Source organism: Balearica regulorum, chromosome 1 (genome assembly GCF_011004875.1).
Source record: "Balearica regulorum gibbericeps isolate bBalReg1 chromosome 1, bBalReg1.pri, whole genome shotgun sequence".
Classification (NCBI taxonomy): domain Eukaryota; kingdom Metazoa; phylum Chordata; class Aves; order Gruiformes; family Gruidae; genus Balearica; species Balearica regulorum.
In genome coordinates this window covers 7,179,085-7,200,792 of record NC_046184.1, presented here as the reverse complement: position 1 = coordinate 7,200,792, position 21,708 = coordinate 7,179,085, and the positions used below count along the sequence as shown (strand labels likewise).

The following is a 21,708-nucleotide window of genomic DNA, read 5'->3' as shown; positions in this document are numbered from 1 at the left end:
ATCCGTCGTCTTCCTCTACCCCTGCTTTTGTTGCTGAGCATGATGTTATATGGTATGAAATACCCCTTAAGACAATTTGCGTCAGCTGTCCTGGCTCTGTCCCCTCTCCTTCTCTTGCATACCCCTAGCCTAGTCCCTGGGGAAGGGCTGGGGCAGACCAGGAAAAGAAAGAGCCTTGAGGCTATGCAAGCACTGCTCAGCAAGAGCTGAACATTAACTCCATCCCAACCAGCCCCAGAAAAACATTAGCTGTAAAGCTGCAGTCTGGATACAGTACCCACTTCTTACCTAGCTAAGCTGAAATCACTCAGCCTATACCCCTCCGATGGGCATCGTACCATTACATATTTCCTTACTGTGTTGTACACTATAACAAAACCCAATTCAAAAGTCTGATATTATTTCTTTAGCAACATTACCATAAGCTTTGCAAAAGATGGATACCAACATCCTTGTTCTGAATAATTTACAACCTAAGGCATCTACTTTATCAAAGCTTAGATATTTGAACTGACGCTATTAGAGTGCGCAAATTTGGCGGGTATTAGTTTTAAAATCTATGCTATAAATTCAGTGGTAGCATACACGCAACGCAAAGCAAGGGCTATGTTTATATTGCACCTAATTCAATGTGAGCAATTCAACGCTATGTTGAACATTAGGCAGCTAATAGGACTGAAGTAATAGTGTCAATGGCAGACAAGTGGCCCAAGTATATTAACTCTGGCAATGACAGGGCAACAGCAGCTTTCAAAAAAGATGTAAAAAAAATATAATCAAGGAAGCCTGGTTCATATCCATGATAATCCTGATTCTAAGCCAGGCACAGTGCAAGGAGAGCATAAAGACAGGAAAAGGGGGGGGGGGGGAGATGATAGAAAGAAATGTACTTAAGGAGGAAATAATGGCAAAGGTGTAAGAGAAGAGCTGTGAAAATTGAGCTGCAGGGGCTTCATTTCTTCTGCATCCAGTCTGATTAAGTAATTGGGAGATATCCAAAGTGGTGAAAATGAAAGAGTTATATTTAGAGCCATACTTCATTTCCTATAGTCTAATAAGTGTGTGATTGTTGGGGATGAAGAAAAGCATTTTATTTTTAGTTAAATAAAATTAAGCCAGCAAAACTTTTTAAAAGTTTTTTAAAGTTACAGTTTTTTAAATCTACACTGCCACTCATCTAGAATAGTCTCAATTGTATGAGGTTCAGCAAGGTTCAGTGCCAGATCCTGCACTTGGGTCACAACAACCCCATGCAACGCTACAGGCTTGGGGAAAAGTGGCTGGAAAGCTGCCTGGCAGAAAAGGACCTGGGGATGGTGGTCAACAATTGGCTTAACATGAGCCAGCAGTGTGCCCAGGTGGCCAAGGCAGCCAACAGCATCCTGGCTTGTATCAGAAACAGTGTGGCCAGCAGGACTAGGGAGGTGATCGTCCCCCTGTACTCAGCACTGGTGAGGCCGCACCTCAAGTTCTGTGTTCAGTTTTGGGCCCTTCACTACAAGAAGGACATTGAGGTGCTGGATTGTGTCCAGAGAAGGGCAACAAAGCTGGTGAAGGGTCTAGGGAACAAGTGCTATGAGGAGCCGCTGAGGGAACTGGGGTTGTTTAGTCTGGAGAAAAGGAGGCTGAGGGGAGACCTTATTGCTATCTACAACCTGAAACGAGGGTGTAGCCAGGTGGGTGTCAGTCTCTTCTCCCAAGTAACCAGCCACAGGACCAGAGTAAATGGCCTCAAGTTGCACCAGGGGAGGTTTAGATTGGATATCAGGAAAAATTTCTTCACCAAAAGGGTTGTCAATCACTGGAACAGGCTGCCCAGGGAAATGGTTGAGTCACCATCCCTGTAGGTATTTAAAAGACGTGTAGATGTGGTGCTTAAGGACACAGTTTAGTGGTGGACTTTGGCAATACTAGGTTAATGGTTGGACTTGATTATCCTAAAGGTCTTTTCCAACCTAAATGACTCTACAATTCTATGAAAAACGTTAAATACAGCAACAGATATCTCCAACTGGTAACAAATTTATATCACAAGGTTGCAGAAAGGATACTGCTGACAAACCCATGTTAGGCTTTTACAGGACCTTACCTTAAGCGTTGTAGTATTCTCATCATCTGACCACTGTTAAAAATAAGAACAAATCAAAGGTTACTGGTTTCCTGAGACACTCTTTATAATTTAGGAGAACATCACAATCCACATAGTTCCTTACAAAATGTACATCAAATCATTGCCCTGGAGCTCCTGTACCATAACATCACCATTATCCAATTATTACAGCTGTAAATTAAGATAGGAAAAATATTGTATTCAGAAGAAGTACTAAAGTATGGATAAAAGAAGACACCTATGTATTTTAATTGTGATTTATATCACAAACTTGGACATTTTAGAACTCAACAGTCTTCCCTGTCTTCAGCACCTCCATCCTTAGACCCATGATCCATTAGTTTTACTTATATTTCTTTTTCATCTCCTTTTTGTAGCTTCTGTTACCTTGCACTTACATTTTTCAGCATCTCTCTTCTAGAATACCATTCTGAGCTATTATGGCCTCAGAAACTGTCATTGTTTCTTGAAATAACTACTCCAAACATACTCCTCCAACTAATTTTTCAGGGCATGAACAGCATTAAGTTCAACTCCAACACCCTTCAACATTCCCTACTCATTATGACAAATGCAATTATCAAGAAATTAAAAAAAAGTCTTCTGTGAAAGAGCATAGAAACATTTTAAACCTTTCCTGACACCATTGTATAAATACTGATGTTTTTAAGTTCTTCCAAGCAACTACCATGTGATTTTTTTTTTTTGCGAAGTACTCTCATCACCTATACATTATGCAGAAAAGGTTACACATTTATATTTTTCTCAAGAGACTTGACATTAAGTTGCATTTTATACTGACCTGTATTTCCTCTGCATCATCACTCCCCTCCTGAGCATGACTTGGCGGATCTTCTCTAAACCAAAAAATCAGCAGGAAAAAAAAATTAAGTACTGGAATTTGACTTGACCATATACATTACATTTCTACAGCTTCTACCAGCTGTTGATCTCAAAACGTGTTCATAAGAAGATTAAGCCTCAAAATCCCTGGCAGAGAAAAATCAGAGCAAGCCAATACAGACAACCGAAGACCAAACACCCTGGCATTAGACTTGGGCTCTACTTGAAACACTTTGCTTCTTTCAAATTAGCAGATCACTTTCTGTTCTGAAAATGTCATAATTGAAGCTTTTCAGCACCCTATTATTCATTCTTTTCCAACTTTACTGTACTCTGACAGAAGCACAAATTACACTTTTTTTAAAAAAAAAAAAAAAAAAAAGAAGTTCAATTTAAACTATGCTTTGCCTCCATACTCCTTTTCCAAGTAGAAATTTGAGTTTCAGATGTTAACATGTGAATTTGTGGTTCTGAAAAGAAAATGTCCTCACACTTCACACACAGAAAAGATCCTAGGGAAAGCGGATGCATAGTCAATAGCTTCATCCTGAAAAGTTCCTTTTTCTGAACAGGTGAGATCTGCTATTTGTAAACAAAGGGAGAAAGCATTTGATTGCAAATATTCCCTTGAAGTTTTAGGTGACTTTTGAAGTTCTTCAGCCAATATAACTGAGTGTGAAGATCTTAAATGAGAAGACTTATTCACAGGAAGACAGTGTAGAAAACAGGGTAAGTTCAAATGTATGTCCCTGCCAAAAGTCAACTCTTCAACAAGCAAAGTTTCTGCAGTCCCTTAATGCACTTCCATAGGCATTAAACTATCAATTCAAATATAAATTTAAGTCAATTATACAGCTGTCCATTATTTCATTGAACACAGCAGCAATTGTTTGTATAACATAGCTGTAAAGTCAAATGCTCAGTTTCAGCTTTTTTGAACACTGATTAAAAAAATAAATAGCTGTTGCTAAATAAGTTGCACAATTCTGCAGAAGGTGACAATACTACTTCTTATCCCAAATGCTTTAAAAAACAATTCTAATCTTCTGGATACCTTGTATAAAAAAAAGAATTCTAAAATTAAAAAATAAACACCTTTTAAAGATGAAAGGTCTTTAACAGCTTCAATTTTATATAAAGCAATTCCTGAGAAATTTTACATAGCTCCCTTATGCTCACAGCCTAATTGGTTGCTGTGTGAGGCGCAAGCTACCAGTTAGGAAATGATGGAGTGTGGACCGATTTCTGAGTCTGATCATTAATAAGATGTATGCATGCAATAATCATTTTACAAGGAAGCTACACAGTGAGATTCTAAGCAGAAAACAAAGAAAAGGCCTGGGTTCTTACCAACTGTTTCTCATATCTATTCACCTTATTCTTCTCCACCCAAAATCCTGGCATAGGTATTCATACAGGACATTCAGCTTTGTCATATGCATGGATTATATATATGCATATGATTACACAGACTCAGTAATCACTCAGATTTTATCTATAGCTTATCTTACTGACAATCAAACTCAGGTAATGTCACCACCCCTGGATAAGGCTGCAGGCATGTGAATGGTATGGCACAACTCAAGCCTCTGAACTGGACCTAATCACATCAAAGTGGCCAAACACAAACCAGCAGGCTGTGCACTGAAACCCCAGACTGAAAGGCTCCACAGGAAAGGTGGAGAAAAAAAGAATGAAAGAACTGCCCCTACTTGGTCTAGAGTCAAATGTATTAAATGGATTTTGGGATCTGCACAAGCACCAGCAAGTCAAGTTTTACTAACAGCTATAGTCAGCCCATTCACATGCTCATACAGTATGAGGTTTACTGCAGTCTGACTGGTCAAATTTAAAAAACTCACAATGCAAAACACAATCTATGTATACAAAATAGCACTGTGAATATAAAATATATTATTAACACTTGGAGGGTGGGGGGAAAACAATCTTTACCTTCCAGAAACCACAAGTGTTCCATCATCCAGCAAATATTCTTTCACATTCTCTGGCAGTGGAAGTATGACACTGGAATAAATATGATCATTTCTTTAATAATTTATTAATAATATTACTTGTTAAAATAATAACAACAAGAGTTGAATAAAAGTAATTTGGCTTTTAACAGAACATACAGTATGTTTTAATCTCTAATACTATGAAAAAAACTCATTTATCTTTGTCCCCTTTCATCTCTTCCCAAAAAGCAGCACCCTCCAGGGAACCAGAGGAGAAAGAGGCAAAAATTTTAGATGAAATGCACAAAAATGCCCTACTCCTTCAAAGCTCTAAGGAATTCAAAGAAAGAGCAGCATGTGGCCAGTGGGAAGGAGACAACATGTTGCTCAAACTAAAGATATCCCTTCTGAGAGCCAAACCAAAATATGCCTATACCACCCAAATGTTCAAAAAATGCAGGACTGTCACTAAACTTATCAAAAATATGCATGTGCTAAACACTCAAAACTATAAAAGATTAAATGCTTTGATTACTAAAAGCCTGATGTCAGCACTTTTTGATCCAACGGGGCAACTATCTTGAGCTTGACTTTCCTGTTCTCGAAACCACCTTGTGACCTGCAGCAACACCTTAGAAACTGCAGACTTGGCTACAGCTTCCAGAAATACACAGAAACATGAAGTCAGCCACTTGCTTTGGGTGTGTTCAGCCTCGGGTTTTTTTTGAGCAACCAAAATATATTGCAAAATGCAATAGCAGCAATGCGAGTATCAGCTGGTACTCAGTGTGAAGTCCCACCAGGACAGCACAGGGGTGTCTGGGCTGCCCCCGGGGCTGCCCAAAACACCCCCTCAGGGTGCAAGGATGAGAGCCCAGTTTCTAGGACTCCAGACTGAGCGAGCCTTCCCCACCTCCATCCCAGCTCTGTCCCACACAGGTCCCCCATACCTCACCCAAGCCTGCCCCAACACAAGCCCCTTTCCGGCCCAGCCCCACGCAGCACCCCTACGCCCTCCACACCCGCTTCTCCCGGCCGCTCGCCCAGCCTAGGCCCACACCCAGCCCAGCCACACACCGCCAGGGCCCGGCCGCCCCCCAGCCCCACACCGCACCCCTCGCTCCCCTCACCTGCGGATGGTGACGGCCCTGAAGAGCGGGTACCACACGGAGAACTGGCAGTGCACCACCTGCTCCTTCTTCATTCTCCTCCTCAACCCGACCCGGCTCGTTCCGGCCCGGCTCGACCCGCTTCGCCCCGCTGCTCCCGGAAGCTCCCGCTCCGCCCGGAACCTCCCCCGCAGCTCTCAGCGCCAGCCGGGCCGCCATCGGCGGCGCACACGGCGTGGCGTTCCCCGGTCCCGCTTCAGCGGTGTGGACGGCTCCCGCCTCGCTTCACCTCGGCTCACCTCACCTCAGCTCGGCTCAGCTCAGCCACTGCCGCCTCAGCGCTGCTCGGTGCCGGTCCCGTCCGGCCACCCCCGGCCTCATCGCACCCCCCCGCGGTAGCGGTTCCCCGCAGCTGCCGGGCCGCTCTCCCGGCCTCGTACGTGTGCGTGGCCCGAGCGGGAGGGGGGGTGGTTCCAGGCGCTTACGTTGGAAACACGGGTGGCCTTGGGGAAGCTGCGGGTGTTTTTGCCGCTTAGCAGGCTTTGGTGTTTGGTTTTTTGTTTTAGTTTTTTTCGGTTTTTTGGTCTTTTTTTGCTTTGCATGTGCTTGGTAAGATTTCACCTGCAGCATTATAACAGAGCTCTACAGCGACAGAGCTTCCTCTCTCCTCAAGCAGGGCTGCAATTCATTTTATTTTGGGGAGAGTCAAGTAACAACTGAATAATATGTTCTCTAAGCCCCATGGTTGTGCCGTCATCTCTGTGCCTGTGTGTCCCCTGCGTGCAGGGCCAAGTCGTCCATCAGTTGTCTGGAAGGTTGAGAACAACTTGGAGATGCTGCTAACCCTCTGCTGCTTATACAAGATAGTCTTTGTTGTCTGTTCTGCAGGGCAAGAACAAGAATATTTCATTTGGTGCTGAGCAGGTCGTCCATGCTGCTAAATACCATGATAAAAATGAAACTTTTTCCCCTCTGCCTTTCTCCTATCAGCTTCTGCTAATGAATTGATTTTGTTGGTAGAATCATATTGCTGAAATGCAAGTGCACTGACTGATGGTAACAGGTTTAATGTGACTTAGGAGCTTTTAGTGATGTTTATCTTCAGCACACGTATCTTGGCATGCTCTTGCTTAAGTTGTGCATAAACCACTGCCAATGTCCCTTTTACGCATTCTTTATAAGAAACACTGTATTTTGTTTTATCTCGAGCTTGCCTTAGGACACTACTGCTAAGCTTCCATTAAATCTGGTTGCTGTCAGCTGGGATATGTAGTTTGGATCAGAAAACACCTTTTGAAAAGTAATTTAGAAAAGCTAATCCATCTGTTGTGACTTGGATAGGTTAATGTGGAGCTCTGGTAGCTTGGCTACTCTCTTAGCTGATTCACAGGCCTCAGTTGGCTTAAGATTTTAACTCCTGGGAAGGATAATTTGGAAACTTGAAGCTACTCAAGGGAATAAGCAATGGGAATAAAGTTTTACCTGTTATAAATGGTATGTCTTTTTCAGGTTGGAGTTTGACCCCCATGTGAAATAAATAGAACAAGTAGCGTGGTTTGCCAGCAGTAGCCTGTAATGTTAGCCACAAAAATCATCAGAGAAGGCAGAAGTGGCCCAAACTTTTTTTTCCAGATCTTATAGTTTTAAGTGCTGTTGATTCGTGCTCAGAAGGCTTAGACATATTCTTAAAATAGCACTGATAACTATTGAAAATTTATACTGATAGAGTTCATGTAATTGTAAGTCAGGTTCACAAGCTGCTGTGTGAGCTGTGTTGCATTTTTAACTCAAATGGTGCAGTGGTAATTTTATGAGATAGAAGAACCTTCCAGTCTGAGGGCTGCAAGAAAAGGTCTATTCTGAAACCTAACATAGGGCTTTAGAAACCTAACCTTGTAGTGATAACTTTAATTTTCAGGCACAGCTAATTTTGTTTATGAACAAAAGGTGTTGCCACCCTTTGACAGTATAATGTGCAATAGCAGAATTGCAGCCTTTGTTTAACCAAATGGTACCTTATCTTTCTAACAGCAGAAGTTCTCACTTCTATACAGTCCACTGAATTTGGAAAAAATTACTTTTTTAGTCAAACATTTTGAAATGTCGCTCATAGATAGAGTTATTGCACCCACTTGTGGAGGAGATCAAAACTACAGAAGCTGTGATAGATTAGTCTTCCTCTCTTGTTTTTACTTGTTTTAGTGATAATTCAAACCACTGAAGCTGTGTAATTTTTTGTTATTTTCAGTCGCAAGCCACCCTTGAATCTCTCCGCTGTGAAAGAGAGCAAGCTGTGTTGAAAAAACTTTCTGCCATGAGATGAGGTTCTAGTATGCATTTGTAACTGGTATAGGTAAGTATTAATACTGTTGTACAAACCATTACTATAGCTGCTTGTGGGATTTAGGGTACAAATTGTGGTAATCTGCATTTGAGGAAGATACACTGATACTTCCAAGTTTATGTAGAAGGATTAGTATGGTCAATGGAACAGGATTTCATGTGAGGGGAGACTGAAAGAAGAGGACTTATTCAGCCCGATTGAAAAAAAAAAAAAAAGTTTAACAAGGATATGGTTCACTGTCTACTCTCTTGATATGTTTATATTGTCAATCAAAAAGGCTATAATTCTTTCCAAACATAGGAGGTGGATTTGTTGTAGCTAGATATGTGAGGTTTTTATATTTTTAAAGCTGGATACTTTGGGTATCACACAGAGCCTCCTTTGACTGTTTCCTCTGGATTACTCTTGGAACTGCTATGCTGGGCTGCGCTTCTTTTGCGTAAGTTTGGTGGAAAGCCTGATTTTGTATTTTAGGGTCACAGCATGATACCATGGCCCTTGTCCAGCTACAGCTCTTAAATCCTCAGTGAAGAGAGTTTGAGACATTGCTGGCTCGAGAACAAACTGGTAACAGCTAACTGAGATAACATGGGATAGAAATTGGAAGATAAGCAAGTGAGGTTCTGGGATGGTTTTTAATTGAATAGTAATAAGGTAGATAGTAAACCTACGTAGTTTAAAGATGGAGCTTCATTGCTTTAAGAAAGGATTATATAACATGTTTTTGAAAGAACAGAATTGGATTTAATAAGTCAGGGTTCTTTTTCAGGATTTATATTACATAAAAACAATTTGAACGATTGATTGGATGACCTATTTCATCCAACAAGACTGTCTTAAGAAAGAGCCTACCCTGTATACATGCTGAGGAAATGGATTTATGTACGTTACTTTTAATACTGCTGATAACTAGAAATATTTTGTACTACCTATTTGTCTTAACTACTTTGTGGAATTAAATGCAAATCTTATATGTAAGGAGGCCGATGTTGCTGCATGCTCTTAAATGTTTCACAAATGGGCAGTAGATGTTATTATAAAAGGATAAAAATGAAGTAAAAAATGAAAGTGCTAAAACTGGGTATGACAGAGGTGGTGATCACTCCCTTTTGGTACTGTTCATTGCTAGAGACACCACAGAGCCTTGCTAAACCTTCACTGAAGTCAACAGAAAGATTCCTGTTGACTTTATGGAAGGTTTACCACCATCAATGCTAAGACTGATAGAGGTCTTTAAGATTATCTCATCCCTCCTGGTGTTTAAAACTGATTTGCTTCTTTGCACTGTCTTTTTTGCTTATGATTCATGCTGATTTCCAGGATTTCAGTATTACAACACAATATCAGAGGTGAGCTTCCTTGGAATAAGAGTTAGTGTGCTGAAAGCAACCCATAGCTCCACAGTGAGACAGGGGACTAATGGTGAATCTCTAATGCATCATATTTTTCTGCTGCCTGGTGTGCCTTTCAGCTAGAAATGGATTGAGAGAGTGGGCAATCTCATCTTCGTAGGGAGCATTAGGATGCGGGCTGTGGCGTTGAGCTGCAGGTGCAGAGCCTTGCTTTGGGAATGTATTCAAGTGCCTTTTGCACAGTGTTAGCCACATCGTTCCCAGTAAGAGAGACTGACATGCTTTGGTCATGCTAACTCCACGTGCCACCTAGACTTGCAACACATGGGTGACTTTTTTACCTTGTTTTTTTGGGGGAAGGATTGAGTCATTTATGTGTTTGTCATGTGTGTAAGGTGGAGGTAGGTTCTAGTTCTGAGTCTGTCTCAATAGCAGACACTTTTTACCCCTGAAGTCCTCTTGGTATAAGATTTTTTTTCCACTTTCACAGTGGAGTGTGTAGTCCTGTTGTGGTAATGCTGTGTTGACAGAGCTCTTCACCTAGGTCAGAATGAAACAATTTGACTAAAATGGATCAATTTGGTCTCTGCGTGTGTCCAACCTTTGAATAGTTAAGGAGGGTGTCTTTGGCCAGCACAGCTACTCGGCAGCTGATAGGTCTATGTAAGTCAGGGATTTGACACAAACTTCCACTTCTCATTTGAATTATTTGACTCTGAAACAATCAGGTGGAGCTGAAAATGTGAATTGTGCTTGCCATCACATATCCCTAACTTTCTCCAGCGAGTTTTGTTTGTTAATTTAGAATGCAGAAATGAACCTTTTAACTTTACTCTGAAAGCAAATATTGACTGTGTTTCATAGTAATCTGGACTTTGCACAGGACTGGAAAAGCCTGACATTCCTGAAAATGGCAGCTGAGACATCCACAGAAGTTCCAAAAACTGCTAGACAATTCGTCCTTAAAGAAGAGGTATAACGTGCTTGGGTTTGACACATGTTTTGTTGTTAAATAACAATTATTTCAGACTGATTAGGATGTTTGTGAGTGCAGAGTAAGAAGTGCTATAGATGTTGTACGTTTGTAAAATCTATTTAGTGGACAAAATACTTCTTCCTGACAGACAGAGAGTTTAAAAAAGGTGGTATTTCTCTTTGTTGAAACAATCATACGAATTATCAATGGGGAGAGAGAAATCTACAGTGTTGTATTATTTTAAGCTTTTTTTTTTTTCCCCAGATTTTGTAGCTGTTTCTTGTATTGTCTGTTCAGGCTGTTTTCAATGTTCAGAAATAATGCTGATACCTCTAGGAGACTATACAAATTGGTGGATCATGAGACTCAGCCTTGCTTTTTCGTTCATTTAGGACGAACCACTAACAGTTGCCTTGATATTTAGGATTGTACCCTCTTTGATGCTTTCTGAAAGGTTTTGAATTTAGATAATTGCTGTTCTGAACACATTAGTAAGGAAGTAGTAAGATTTTTTTAAATATTGTGCTCGCATCTTCATAGAATCAGAAAATATCAGGTCCTGAGGAATTTGGAGGTACTTCTGGGTGTTCATTAGGAGCACTTTCACCCTAATTTAAACTGCTTGTATTTGTTTCTGTTCTCTTTTAAGTGCACTCTTAAAAGGTAATCTTTGGTGTTAAAGGCAGGTTTGGCAACAGTGTCATGCTGTCGTTATAACAGAAATGTAGTTTCTTTTATCTAGCGTTCCTTGGAACAAACGTAGTGTTGTAATTTCTGTAGGTTTTAAGGTACAAGACTTTTTCAGGAAAGAAGAGACACATTGTTGGGGTATATTTATGGCTTTTCCCCTTGGGTGGTTTTTAAATATGAGTATTTCTCAAGCATAAAGGGTTTCATTTTTGTAAGCTTTTTTGGTTTTAAGACCTGTGCTTTTGCAGGTAATGTTTTCATTTTTTTTTTTTTTTTTTTATAAGGCCTCTTACTTCTTCTCCTTTGGAATATTGTACTCTTAGATCTTACATATTTTAAGCCATTTAGCTTTTTCAGGCATTTTGTGGGATTAATACAGGAGAGTATTTACTGTGCTTCTGCCAGTGGCCCTTATATATTGGAAGTGGTTCTGTAACTCCTCAGTAACTATGTGGTCTCATGTTGGAGTATCTTCTTCCATGAAAGCAGCAGCTGAGCTTATTTCCTTCTTCCTGTTGCTGGGAACCCACAGTCAGGCTGTTGTAAGCAAAAGCAGATGTTATTTGCCCATCAAAGTAATAGATAAAGGAATAAAAATAAGTTATTCTAAAATTGGGTATGGTAATTGTAACACATCCTGTATAGTGTTCGTAGGCCCTAAATCGGGGATTTAGCAAAGCAGAAGTTACGCTTCTGTGCCAGCTTCCACAAGTTTTAATTGTGTACCCGATGAGGCAGATGATGATAAAATTCTCTTTTTTCTTCTAGGGAAACCTGGCAACTTTCAGTTTTCTTACCTTGTAGGCTGTTAGCAGCAAGGGTTTCACCCAGCTTTAGAGGATTGTGGAACACTTCCGTTGTAAATGCTACATATCCTATAGTATTTTTTAATTACTGCTCCATGACAGTAGAGGCCAAAAGCTGTACTTAGGAAAACTTGATTAAAATCAGGTTTGACATTGTTCTGTACACATAAAACCTACTTTTTTATTTCTTTTTTTTTTTCTTTTTGGAGCTTGGATAGGTCTAATTTCTTACAGACTAGGGATTTCTTTTTCCTCTAAGATTCCTGGGGACATTGATGTGGTTCTGATTTCAGCCATTTTCCCCTTAGCAAACAATAACTTGGTGACAGGGGTAACAATCTGCTGGTTCTGTTGAATGCTGCAGCAATATGGGACCACAATCAATAATCTAGTCCTTTGTGTTCTCTACAGTGTTTAAAAAAATTAACACAAAACATTTGACCGTGTTTACTTAACTGAAGTATGTATATTCCTCTCCTTGGACAACCAATGGGACATGATTTTCATCTATTTCTCTTTTGGATCTTCGTATACTCTAGTTTTGCAGTGATTTAGGAGTGAATATGAAGCTATTTAAAACATACCTGAATGCTTCCAAATGGAATTACTACTTGTACCTGTAATGAGCATAATATACTTCATCTTCTCCTTTCCTGCTGTCTTTGTGACCACGAAGCCATTAGAAAGCCCTTTTGAGAACACATAGCTCTCCTTTTCCAATTCCTTTTACGTGGAAGTATTATACTTTCCAAAGTAAATGCCAAAACTCCTACCTGTAAAATACGTGTAGCCACGTTTACAACCATAGCAGCGCTATTGTTATTTCAATTGCCTATCAAAATAATTGTTCTGAAGAACACATTTCAAGAATTACATGAGTTCATCCAGCTCAGTTATAATGTACTGGACACCTGAATCACTTCTGATTTACCTTCTGCCTCCAGCTGATGCTGTACTGTGCTTCTGTATGCTAGTGATAGCTGCATCACATGTTACATGTAATTTCTCTGTACTCTTTTTTTAGTTGGTGAATCTCTCCGTTTTAAATTCAAGATCTGCATGGCCACACAGGCCCCATTTGCTCATTGTCCTGCACTACAGGATTGTAGTGTGTCAACCACCTCTTGCACTTCATCCTTTGCTACAATTTAATGTTGTGGGTTTTTTCCCCAGAGCCTCTTTTTCTCTTGCTTATGCTTGCTCCATTGCTGTTAGCAGTGTGTCTCATTAGACAATAGGAAGTGATTTGTTCATCTTACTGATTACTTCTGATTTCTGTGGTCAGACTTATAGCCAACTTGATACAAAATTCTGGAGACAAGCTTCTTGTTTGCCTATACCTTTAGCAAAGCTTAGAATACAAGTTATATTAAAAGTAGTAAACTGCTGGGCTAATACTTAGGGATTTTTCTCTTTTAAAGGAATTACATAAAAGATGAGGAAATATCATAGGGCAGATAAACTCATTTAGCTCAGAAAAGACATTTTGTAATAATGTTAATGCCAAGCACTCAATCAGCAGCTCTCAGAAATCCTAAAACAGCAGGTATGTATCACTGCTTGCAGTTACAGAAAGCGGCGGTTACGCAAGGCCACAGTCTGAGATCACAACAAGGAAAGTTTCAAAATAGTTTGGTTTTCAGTCTTGCATGCTTAGCTATTAGCCCATGCTTTCTGATAAGTGGGCACTCGTAACCACCAGCATAGCTAAGGTCTGTGCAGACCAGTGATCCTTTTTTCTTTCTCAGCTAAAACGTGACCTTTGCAAAATCCTTCTAAAAAGATGAGGACTTTCCAGTACATAAAATCCCATTGAATTCATTGAAACTTGGTTATACAAGTCACATTAAGGAAAGTTACTGGGCTTATTTTCTAATCCTGTTCAAGAACTTGGAGTAAATGTGGGTTTTTTTTCTGTAATAGCTACAGGAATGTTGTTGCATGTTTCTGCACGTATTTTGGTGCTGACATTTTGTCTTCAATACAATCCAAAAATAGTTGTGTTTGTTGTTTCTCCCCTTAGACCCCAAATATCTTTGGGATTAATTTTATTATGTATTTAACAAAGAATTCTTTATTTTAGGTAATTGTAGAAAGAAAATGGTTGAAGCTTGAAGAAACAACTTATACTGATCCCTTTGGTAAAACCAGGTAATTGCCTCTGGCATTTCAGATTCCTATAATGTTCCCAATGGTACAGACTAGCCCCAGGTTACAGAATATGAGCATTACAAACCTATTACTCAACACAAGATGAGATCTATTCATTGTACAATTCCTTTATAGTTCAAACCATTCAGAGAAAAAAAAAAAAAAAAAAACAACCAAACCCTTACTCTAGCAGATGTGCTAGCATGTGGGATCTAATTTGGTTCCTAAATCCTTTTGGGCATGTTGGACCCTGGTTTACTTTGTATTTTCCATTCCTTGTAAGGATGCTATGCAGAAGCAAGTTCTAGCTATGCAACAGGACTGTGATAATCAGAGAGTCTATCCCATGGCTTTTCTGGTTCTTCGTTAAGGGCTCCTTTTTCCCTGCTTGTCCTGGTTTTGGCTGGGATAGAGTTAATTTTCTTCCTAGTAGCTGGTATAGTGCTGTGTTTTGGATTTAAGATGAGAATATTGTTGATAACACACTGATAGTTTAGTTGTTGCTAAGTAGTGCTTAGTCTAAGTCAAGGACTTTTCAGTGAAAATGCTGGAGGTGTACAAGAAGCTGGAGGGGGCACAGCCAGGACAGCTGACCCCAAGTGGCCAAAGTGATATTCCATACCATATGATGTCATGCTCTGTATATAACTGGGGGAGAGTTGGCGGGGGGGGGGAGGGCAGTGATTGCTGCTCAGGGACTGGTTGGGCATCAGTTGGTGGGCTGGTGAGCAATTGTTTCTCATTTCCATCACTTCTTTTTTCTTGGGGTTTGTTTCTTTCTCTTTTTATTATTTTCATTACATTATTATTGTTATTATTGTTGTTATTATATGATGATGATGATGATGGATCTTGCATACTACTGACAAGTTACTGTCCTCTTATATATTATCACACCTGCCCAATTCTTTTCTATGCTTTAGTTTTGCGGCATTCATCTAGATGTGACAACACAGCTTTACTTCCCTCCTCTTATTGTATTGATTGCTTTCTGTAGCACCTCCTTCTTCATCAGCAAAGTATCCTTTTAAAAGAAAGCAAAGATTGGAGGTTTTGTGAAAGGACTTTTGTTGCTGCTGGATTTTTGGGTTTTACTCATCCCATTGCTTATTTTGAGAGAGAAGTTTTGGTCTTCCTTGCATACGTGCTCCTCATGTGCTGAAGTAACTGAGCTGAGAGTTCACAATAACTTCGACTATAAACCTTATGCAAAAGCACGGTAACAGAATGCACGTGGTCTTGTTATAAAACTATCTTTCAAAATCTGACATGTTTTATATATTAATTGCTTTATTTTGCACTTTTCCGGGATCACTTTTATAAGATAAGCCTGTTCTGTGACAATCATTTATGTCTTTCTTTTATTTTTAGTGATTTTAATTATTCATTAATGATTTTCTCTCTCCCGCCTTTAAGTAGGCAAAATTATACTACAGACATTTTATAGTGCTGGTACATGACAGTTTGCCTAAGGCCAACTGTTTTCTTACGCGGCCTCACTGTGTGATGGTTTATTTTGCTTTTAAATGACAGTAGGAAAGGTAGAAGACTTACAAATAAAATAGATATTGTTCATTTTAATGTATTCGTTGTTTTCTCTCTTTGTTAAACAGAACTTGGGAAACTGTAAAGCGTACTGGCAACAGAAAGGGCGTTTCAGCTGATGGTAAGACATCCGTGACTTTTTTTGTTTGCATTTTTTCTTGTGAAATTCTCCTGATAAACTCCCAGTGCAGACGTAGGGCCGATCTATTTCTGAATGAGCGTGTATGTGCAACACATAGCTCAGCAGAGCTTGCTACACCCCTGAGCAAGCGTGCGCTAATGAGATGCTAACTTCAGTGCTGAAGAAGCAGAGCCTTCCTGTAGGAGTGTTTTCCCAAGACCATTGTATTGACTTCAGAACAATGGAGCAATTTCAAAGACACAATGGATGCCCTGATACAAAGTAGCTCAAAGACTAGTGAACTGGGTCTGCCGTTAGGGCAGGGGTACAGTACTCTTTAGGCAAAAGAGGGATGTGATTTGGCCTTGAAGGGAGTGTGGGCAAGGGTTCTGTACAGTGGCTTCTGAACGGCCTCTGCAGGCAGGAGAGCCCTTCTGTAGATGTTGGTGGGCTATGGCTCGGTCTTGTCTGGTACGTGTGCCTCTTGTTTGCTGGAGTACTTTGAAGATCTCGTTTTGGGCTTTTATCTCTCACCACACATGATATAAGGAGTTTAAATTCATAGTTCAGAATTCTGGAGCAGGTACCTAAATGTTTAATGCTCAGAGTAACAGTACTTGGGTTCCTTTCCAGATCTAGCTCTAAATACTCACTTTCTGCTACACTGAAATACTATGAACTTGTGCCTTCTGTCGCTGTTTGTAGGTGTAGCTGTGATAGCGGTACTACAGAGAACTCTCCACTACGACTGCATTGTCCTGGTGAAACAGTTCAGGCCTCCAATTAATGGCTATTGCTTGGAATTTCCTGCAGGTAAGTGACTGAAGCATTAGGATGAGTCACATAAAGCTGACAGTTAAGTGTGTTTAGATGTGCTTGGTGTGTCAATTTTAATGAAGTAGCTCTAACCAGAAAACTGCGCCAGTCTCTGCAGCTCAGTGTGTTACTCAAAAATAATATAATTAAGAACAGAAAATAAACATAGTTCACTTTAGCAAACTGGAGGCATTTTGCACAGTAGTCTGGTAGCAGAATATTGCATTTCCCTCCACTCTTCCTTTCTGTAAGAGCCAAAGCATTTGGCTTCTTTCCCTCATGAGAATATTAACGCCATCTTCTGGGCAGGTGGCACACTGCAGTACATAATCAGTTGAAGACATGGGTAGCAGGATGATGAATCCTGGAACTGGAATCCTTCCTAATGCCTTGGTTTATCCCTCTGTAAAAATAGGGTAGTGAGGATGTTTCATCTCTTCTGTAAAGCTGGATTAGATCTTAGGATGTGTATTGCAGTTAAGTGAAGTGCTAACTTTTTAGTTGTTCTTGTGTATTATTTATCTCCCAGGCCTCATTGAGGAAAATGAGACTGCAGAAAGCGCTGCTTTACGAGAGTTGGAGGAAGAAACTGGGTACAAGGGGGAAGTTGTTGAATGTACTCCAGGTCTTTGCTTTTTTTTTTTTTTTCTTTCTTTCTTTCTTTCCCACCCAAAACTAATTCCATGTCTTACAGATACAAAATGCTTTAAACCAAAGGAAAAATCTACGCAGTTTAGCAGAGTCCCATGGCTTGTACCAATGAGACTTTGGTCCTTGATGAGTCAGCTACTGAACTCCTGTTAAACATACAGGACTAAAGTAACAATTCGATGTCTATAGAAGAAAAGTTTGCTATTAATTAAGATCCTTTACACAAAGCCCAATTATTCGAGCTGTGATTTGGCATTTTCGTATAAAGGTCTAAATTGCTGGACTTAATGTGAACAACATCCATGAAATTAGATTGAAAAAATAGCTGCGTGACGCAGTCTGAGTGGTGGGGAAGTGACAGTACTCAGGTTCTCCAAGCAGAAAGAAGGAAGGAGAGAATAACTGGAGTAAATCCAGAGATCCTTTGGAATGTGATTGTTGCCAATCCAATGCTTCCTACCTAAAATAAGATGGAGGCAAAATGAGGGTTATAAATAAAACTTGAGAAGGTAGGTAGAAAGGTGAGGCAACTCACATATTATTTCAAGTAAATGTTATTACAGTTGAGACTTGGCTCTTGATTATCAGGTACAACTCTGCTGGGGACAGAGAGATGGAGACAGGTGATGGCAAAATTAGACTTTAATAGGCTGAGGAAGTCTTTAAGGAGTTTACAGGTTAGTCTTCAGTCTATGGAATGGAAAGTAAACCTAGCTGCTCAAAACAAGTCTTCCAGCTCTTTTACAGATTCCTTGTGAGTTACAGAAACATTAAGAACATGTGAAAACAAACTTTTCACAACTCTTCAGCATGATCGTATGCCAAATATGAGATCACAGAATCACAGACTGGTTTGGGTTGGAAGGAACCTTAAAGCCCATCTAGTTCCAACCCCCCTGCCATGGGCAGGGACACCCTCCACTAGACCACGTTGCCCAAAGCCCCATCCAACCTGGCCTTGAACACTTCCAGGGATGGGGCATCCACAGCTTCTCTGGGCAACCTGTGCCAGTGCCTCACCACTCTAACAGTAAAGAATTTCTTCCTAATATCTAATCTAAATTAACCCTCCTTCAGCTTAAGGCCATTCCCCCTTGTCCTGTCACTACACTCCCTGATAAACAGTCCCTCCCCACCTTCCCTGTAGGCCCCTTCAGGTACTGGTAAGCTGGAATTAGATCTCCCTGGAGCCTTCTCTTCTCCAGGCTGAACAACCCCAACTCTCTCAGCCTGTCCTCACAGGAGAGGTGCTCCAGCCCTCTGATCATCTTTGTGGCCTCCTCTGGACTCTCTGCAACAGCTCCATGTCTCTCCTGTACTGGGGCCCCCAGAGCTGGACGCAGTACTCCAGGTGGGGTCTCACAAGAGTGGAGTAGAGGGGCAGGATCCCCTCTCTCGACCTGCTGGTCACACTTCTTGTGATGCAGCCCAGGACACGGTTGGCTTTCTGGGCTGCAAGCGCCCACTGCCGGCTCATGCTGAGCTTCTCATCAATCAATACCCCCAAGTCCTTCTCCTCAGGGCTGCAAGTTCTCCTATTGATATTGATCAGACGTATTTCTGTGAAAGCTTTTGTTAAAATGTCAAGGTGCCCAACTTCTGCTTTTGAAAAATTAACCTGTACACGTGCTTGTTGGCAGCTCTCTGCTTGGACCCAGGTTTGTCAAACAGCACGACACACATTGTGAGCGTCACCATTAATGGAGATGAGGCTGAGAATACAAGACCCAAGCAAAAACTTGGTGAGTTTTGTACCATTTATTTGAAAATTGAGAAGATGATAACAAAACAATGGCTTTAAAAGAACTGTCCCTACCACTGCATCTCTTCTCTCCCAGCTGATTTAGATGCTGTATGTCCTGCAGTCTAGATAAGCAGAGCTGTGTTTCTTTGCTGAATTCACTGAGGAGGCCCAGATGTTAAGTGTTGGGTGTTAGCACACCCAGAATGAGAAATTTAGGTGCCAATGTTCAGTGAGGGCCATAAGCACTTGTGAACCTAGATCTTCCTCTTAGTAACTACAGTGTCAGTCAGCTATCGAAATGCTTTTTAGTTGTAAACTCAAGTGTATTTCAAAATCTGTAACTTGCTACTTTTTTGGTTTTTTACTTGCAGATGATGGAGGTATGTTACGTAGCTGTGCTCAGTGACAGTAAGGTCAAGTGTGATCATCTTATGGCAAGTTTTACTTAGAAAATGTCAGTTAAAGCTGTTTTTTATTTGAGCTTAGTTAATCTCCTGACCTGAATCAAACATGCACGAGACCGGCTTTGGCCTAGACATGAAAATGCCTGTGGGGCATTAGCGCATCAGTTATCTTCAACCATTGCACCTACAGCCCCACTATCTCAGGAAATACAAATTACTGAACCCACAACAGCTGTAGATGAAGCCCCAAAGATAAGTAATTCAGATAGACTAGGGAGGTGTAAGGCAACACAAATGCATCAAGAACAACCCCTTTGTCTTTCTGCTATTTTGGTCTTCAAATGTATCTATGGTCCATCACTGTACCAGTATAAGCCAGACAAAAGTCCACTTCAGCAGTGTATCTTCCATTCTCAGAAGGGAGAAGGTCTCCTTTTAGAAGGATTCTCATACTCCATAGCTGTGAGCTACGCTGGTTTTCCCAGCTCTCTCATTTCTTTCTGCTGAACTTGGTTTTTAATGATCCCCTTTTATCGGCCTTTTTGTGATACATGAAGGCTCACAGCTTTTGGATGGTGATGAGCATTAAGCCAGTGTGTTCCCCCTTCCAAGCTGTAAGAAACAGGACACTGAGGTAGCCTTCCTCTACTGTTTGCTAAATTAATGGTGCATGAAATTCTTTTCTTCTCTCCTAGAATTTGTGGAAGTTATTTCACTTCCAAAGAACGACTTACTGCAAAGAATTGATGGTAAGAGCTTTCTGTTGCATTCAGTGCACTAATGTGAGCTTCAAGAAACCCTTAGCTTCTCTTCTCACAGCTCCTCGTGGCATTTCTCATCCTAGAATACTGTATCTTAAAAAGCTCTGAGAGGCTTGGCCAGGTAACAGAGTTAGCAATAGCATTAGGTGTTAGCATTCAGAACTCATGTCTGAATGCTATACATCTTCGTTTAAGTAAAGGACTTAAATTTCTGTAGAAGAGAAGTTTTAACAGCATCTCAATTTATTTTTTTTTTATTATTTCAGAACTAGTAGCAGAAGAACATATTGCAGTGGATGCCAGGGTTTATACTTACGCATTGGCTCTGAAGCGTGCAGCAGAAAAACCGCTCCAAGTTCCTTTTATGAAGTTCTAAAACTAGATGATGAGAAATTTAGTTGAAAACTTCCCAGTTCAGATGGCTTAGAGGTATAACTCTTCTTGTAATAAAGGTCCTTTGCTTTACTTGTAGAACAAAATAAAGTATTTGTAGGAATGATTCTGATATTTTTATCTGGAATTATGTAACTGACAAAAAGCATTTCTTCTAACCGTTCAGTCTATCAAGCTTTGACAGAATAATCATAATAAAAATGCTGTTTAATTTTCAGAATGGCTCATTTCTCACTATATTCATCATTGCACTTACGTTTCAGCATAAGGAAGATGCTTAAGTAACTGTAGTTGGTGTTGTAACACCACCTGGGCGGGAAGAGGGCACTTCTGTCTTCTCCACATGCACAAGCAGTAGCATTTAAACAACTTCACGTCATTTTCTGAAGTAGGAGCAGCACCAGCTGCACAGGATGCAGTGTGCACGCTCTGGCTGCAGCACTTGAAACTGCAGTTTCAGGAACTTTTTTTTATGACTTAGACCTGAAGATGTTGCTTCCTTCTGCCAGCCCTAACCAAACTATCTGGAAAAGAGAAAATCAGTTGGTTTGATCTAAGAAAACAATGACTCTGACAACGATGATGACAGTTAACAACAGAAAACCAGCCAGTGGTGCAAACCAGAAGGGTGTAGGACCCAGCCAGGGGATTCTGTTTAAGGTATGGACTTACATACCCCCAGATAGCACAGCCTCACAGTTCTCCCTCTCCTAGGACACATCCTTGGCGGCCCCTTCGTTCAGTCTGACCACTTCCAGGCAAATCTTCAGCATATCTGTGTACAGTCAACTGCTTCTAATTATGTAAACAACCACCACTGCTTAAAGGTTCAGATCTAAGAGTTGTAATAAACATATGCTAATATCAAAGTCTTGCCTCTGAAATAAATTTGGATGAGCACGCATAATTAGAAAGGCTTTCCTAGCTTAGAAATGAA

General features: G+C 40.6%; 2 protein-coding genes across 6 annotated transcripts in view; one reads left to right on the top strand and one right to left on the bottom strand.

The window, feature by feature from the left end:
- CDC123 (cell division cycle 123) overlaps window positions 1–6,208 on the bottom strand; it is a 36,553-nt gene extending 30,345 nt beyond the window's left edge. Inside the window, exons 1-4 of the mRNA XM_075765057.1 lie at window positions 6,039–6,208; window positions 4,907–4,978; window positions 2,913–2,967; window positions 2,090–2,122 (exon numbers count right to left, since the gene is read on the bottom strand). Coding sequence (XP_075621172.1) covers window positions 2,090–2,122; window positions 2,913–2,967; window positions 4,907–4,978; window positions 6,039–6,112 — 234 coding nt within the window. The 5' untranslated portion in view covers window positions 6,113–6,208. The remainder of the gene's footprint in view (window positions 1–2,089; window positions 2,123–2,912; window positions 2,968–4,906; window positions 4,979–6,038) is intronic.
- A 112-nt stretch (window positions 6,209–6,320) lies between these two features.
- NUDT5 (nudix hydrolase 5) lies at window positions 6,321–20,991 on the top strand. Of its 5 annotated transcripts, XR_012837559.1 has the most exons (11): window positions 6,321–6,453; window positions 8,266–8,370; window positions 10,578–10,686; window positions 14,269–14,336; window positions 15,950–16,002; window positions 16,708–16,815; window positions 17,348–17,443; window positions 19,110–19,211; window positions 19,585–19,647; window positions 20,313–20,366; window positions 20,645–20,729. XR_012837559.1 is itself a non-coding variant. In XM_075765142.1 (10 exons), exons 3-10 carry the CDS (start codon window positions 10,624–10,626, stop codon window positions 20,752–20,754), a joined length of 654 nt encoding a protein of 217 aa, XP_075621257.1. In that variant the 5' UTR covers window positions 6,321–6,453; window positions 8,266–8,370; window positions 10,578–10,623; the 3' UTR covers window positions 20,755–20,991. The 5 variants fall into 5 exon arrangements, 4 of the variants coding, with proteins under 4 accessions (XP_075621257.1, XP_075621342.1, XP_075621428.1 ...); XM_075765142.1 differs by lacking the exon at window positions 19,585–19,647 and having other exon boundaries at window positions 20,645–20,991; XM_075765227.1 differs by lacking the exon at window positions 19,585–19,647 and having other exon boundaries at window positions 6,321–6,459; window positions 20,645–20,991.
- Window positions 20,992–21,708: the final 717 nt, after the last annotated feature.

Bases quoted from the DNA above. Each gene is read 5' to 3' on its own strand.
- NUDT5 (XM_075765142.1), top strand. From the start codon at position 10,624: ATGGCAGCTGAGACATCCACAGAAGTTCCAAAAACTGCTAGACAATTC. The intron at 10,687-14,268 runs GTATAACGTGCT...TCTTTATTTTAG, and splicing joins AATTCGTCCTTAAAGAAGAG to GTAATTGTAGAAAGAAAATG. The intron at 19,212-20,312 runs GTGAGTTTTGTA...CTTCTCTCCTAG, and splicing joins AAGACCCAAGCAAAAACTTG to AATTTGTGGAAGTTATTTCA.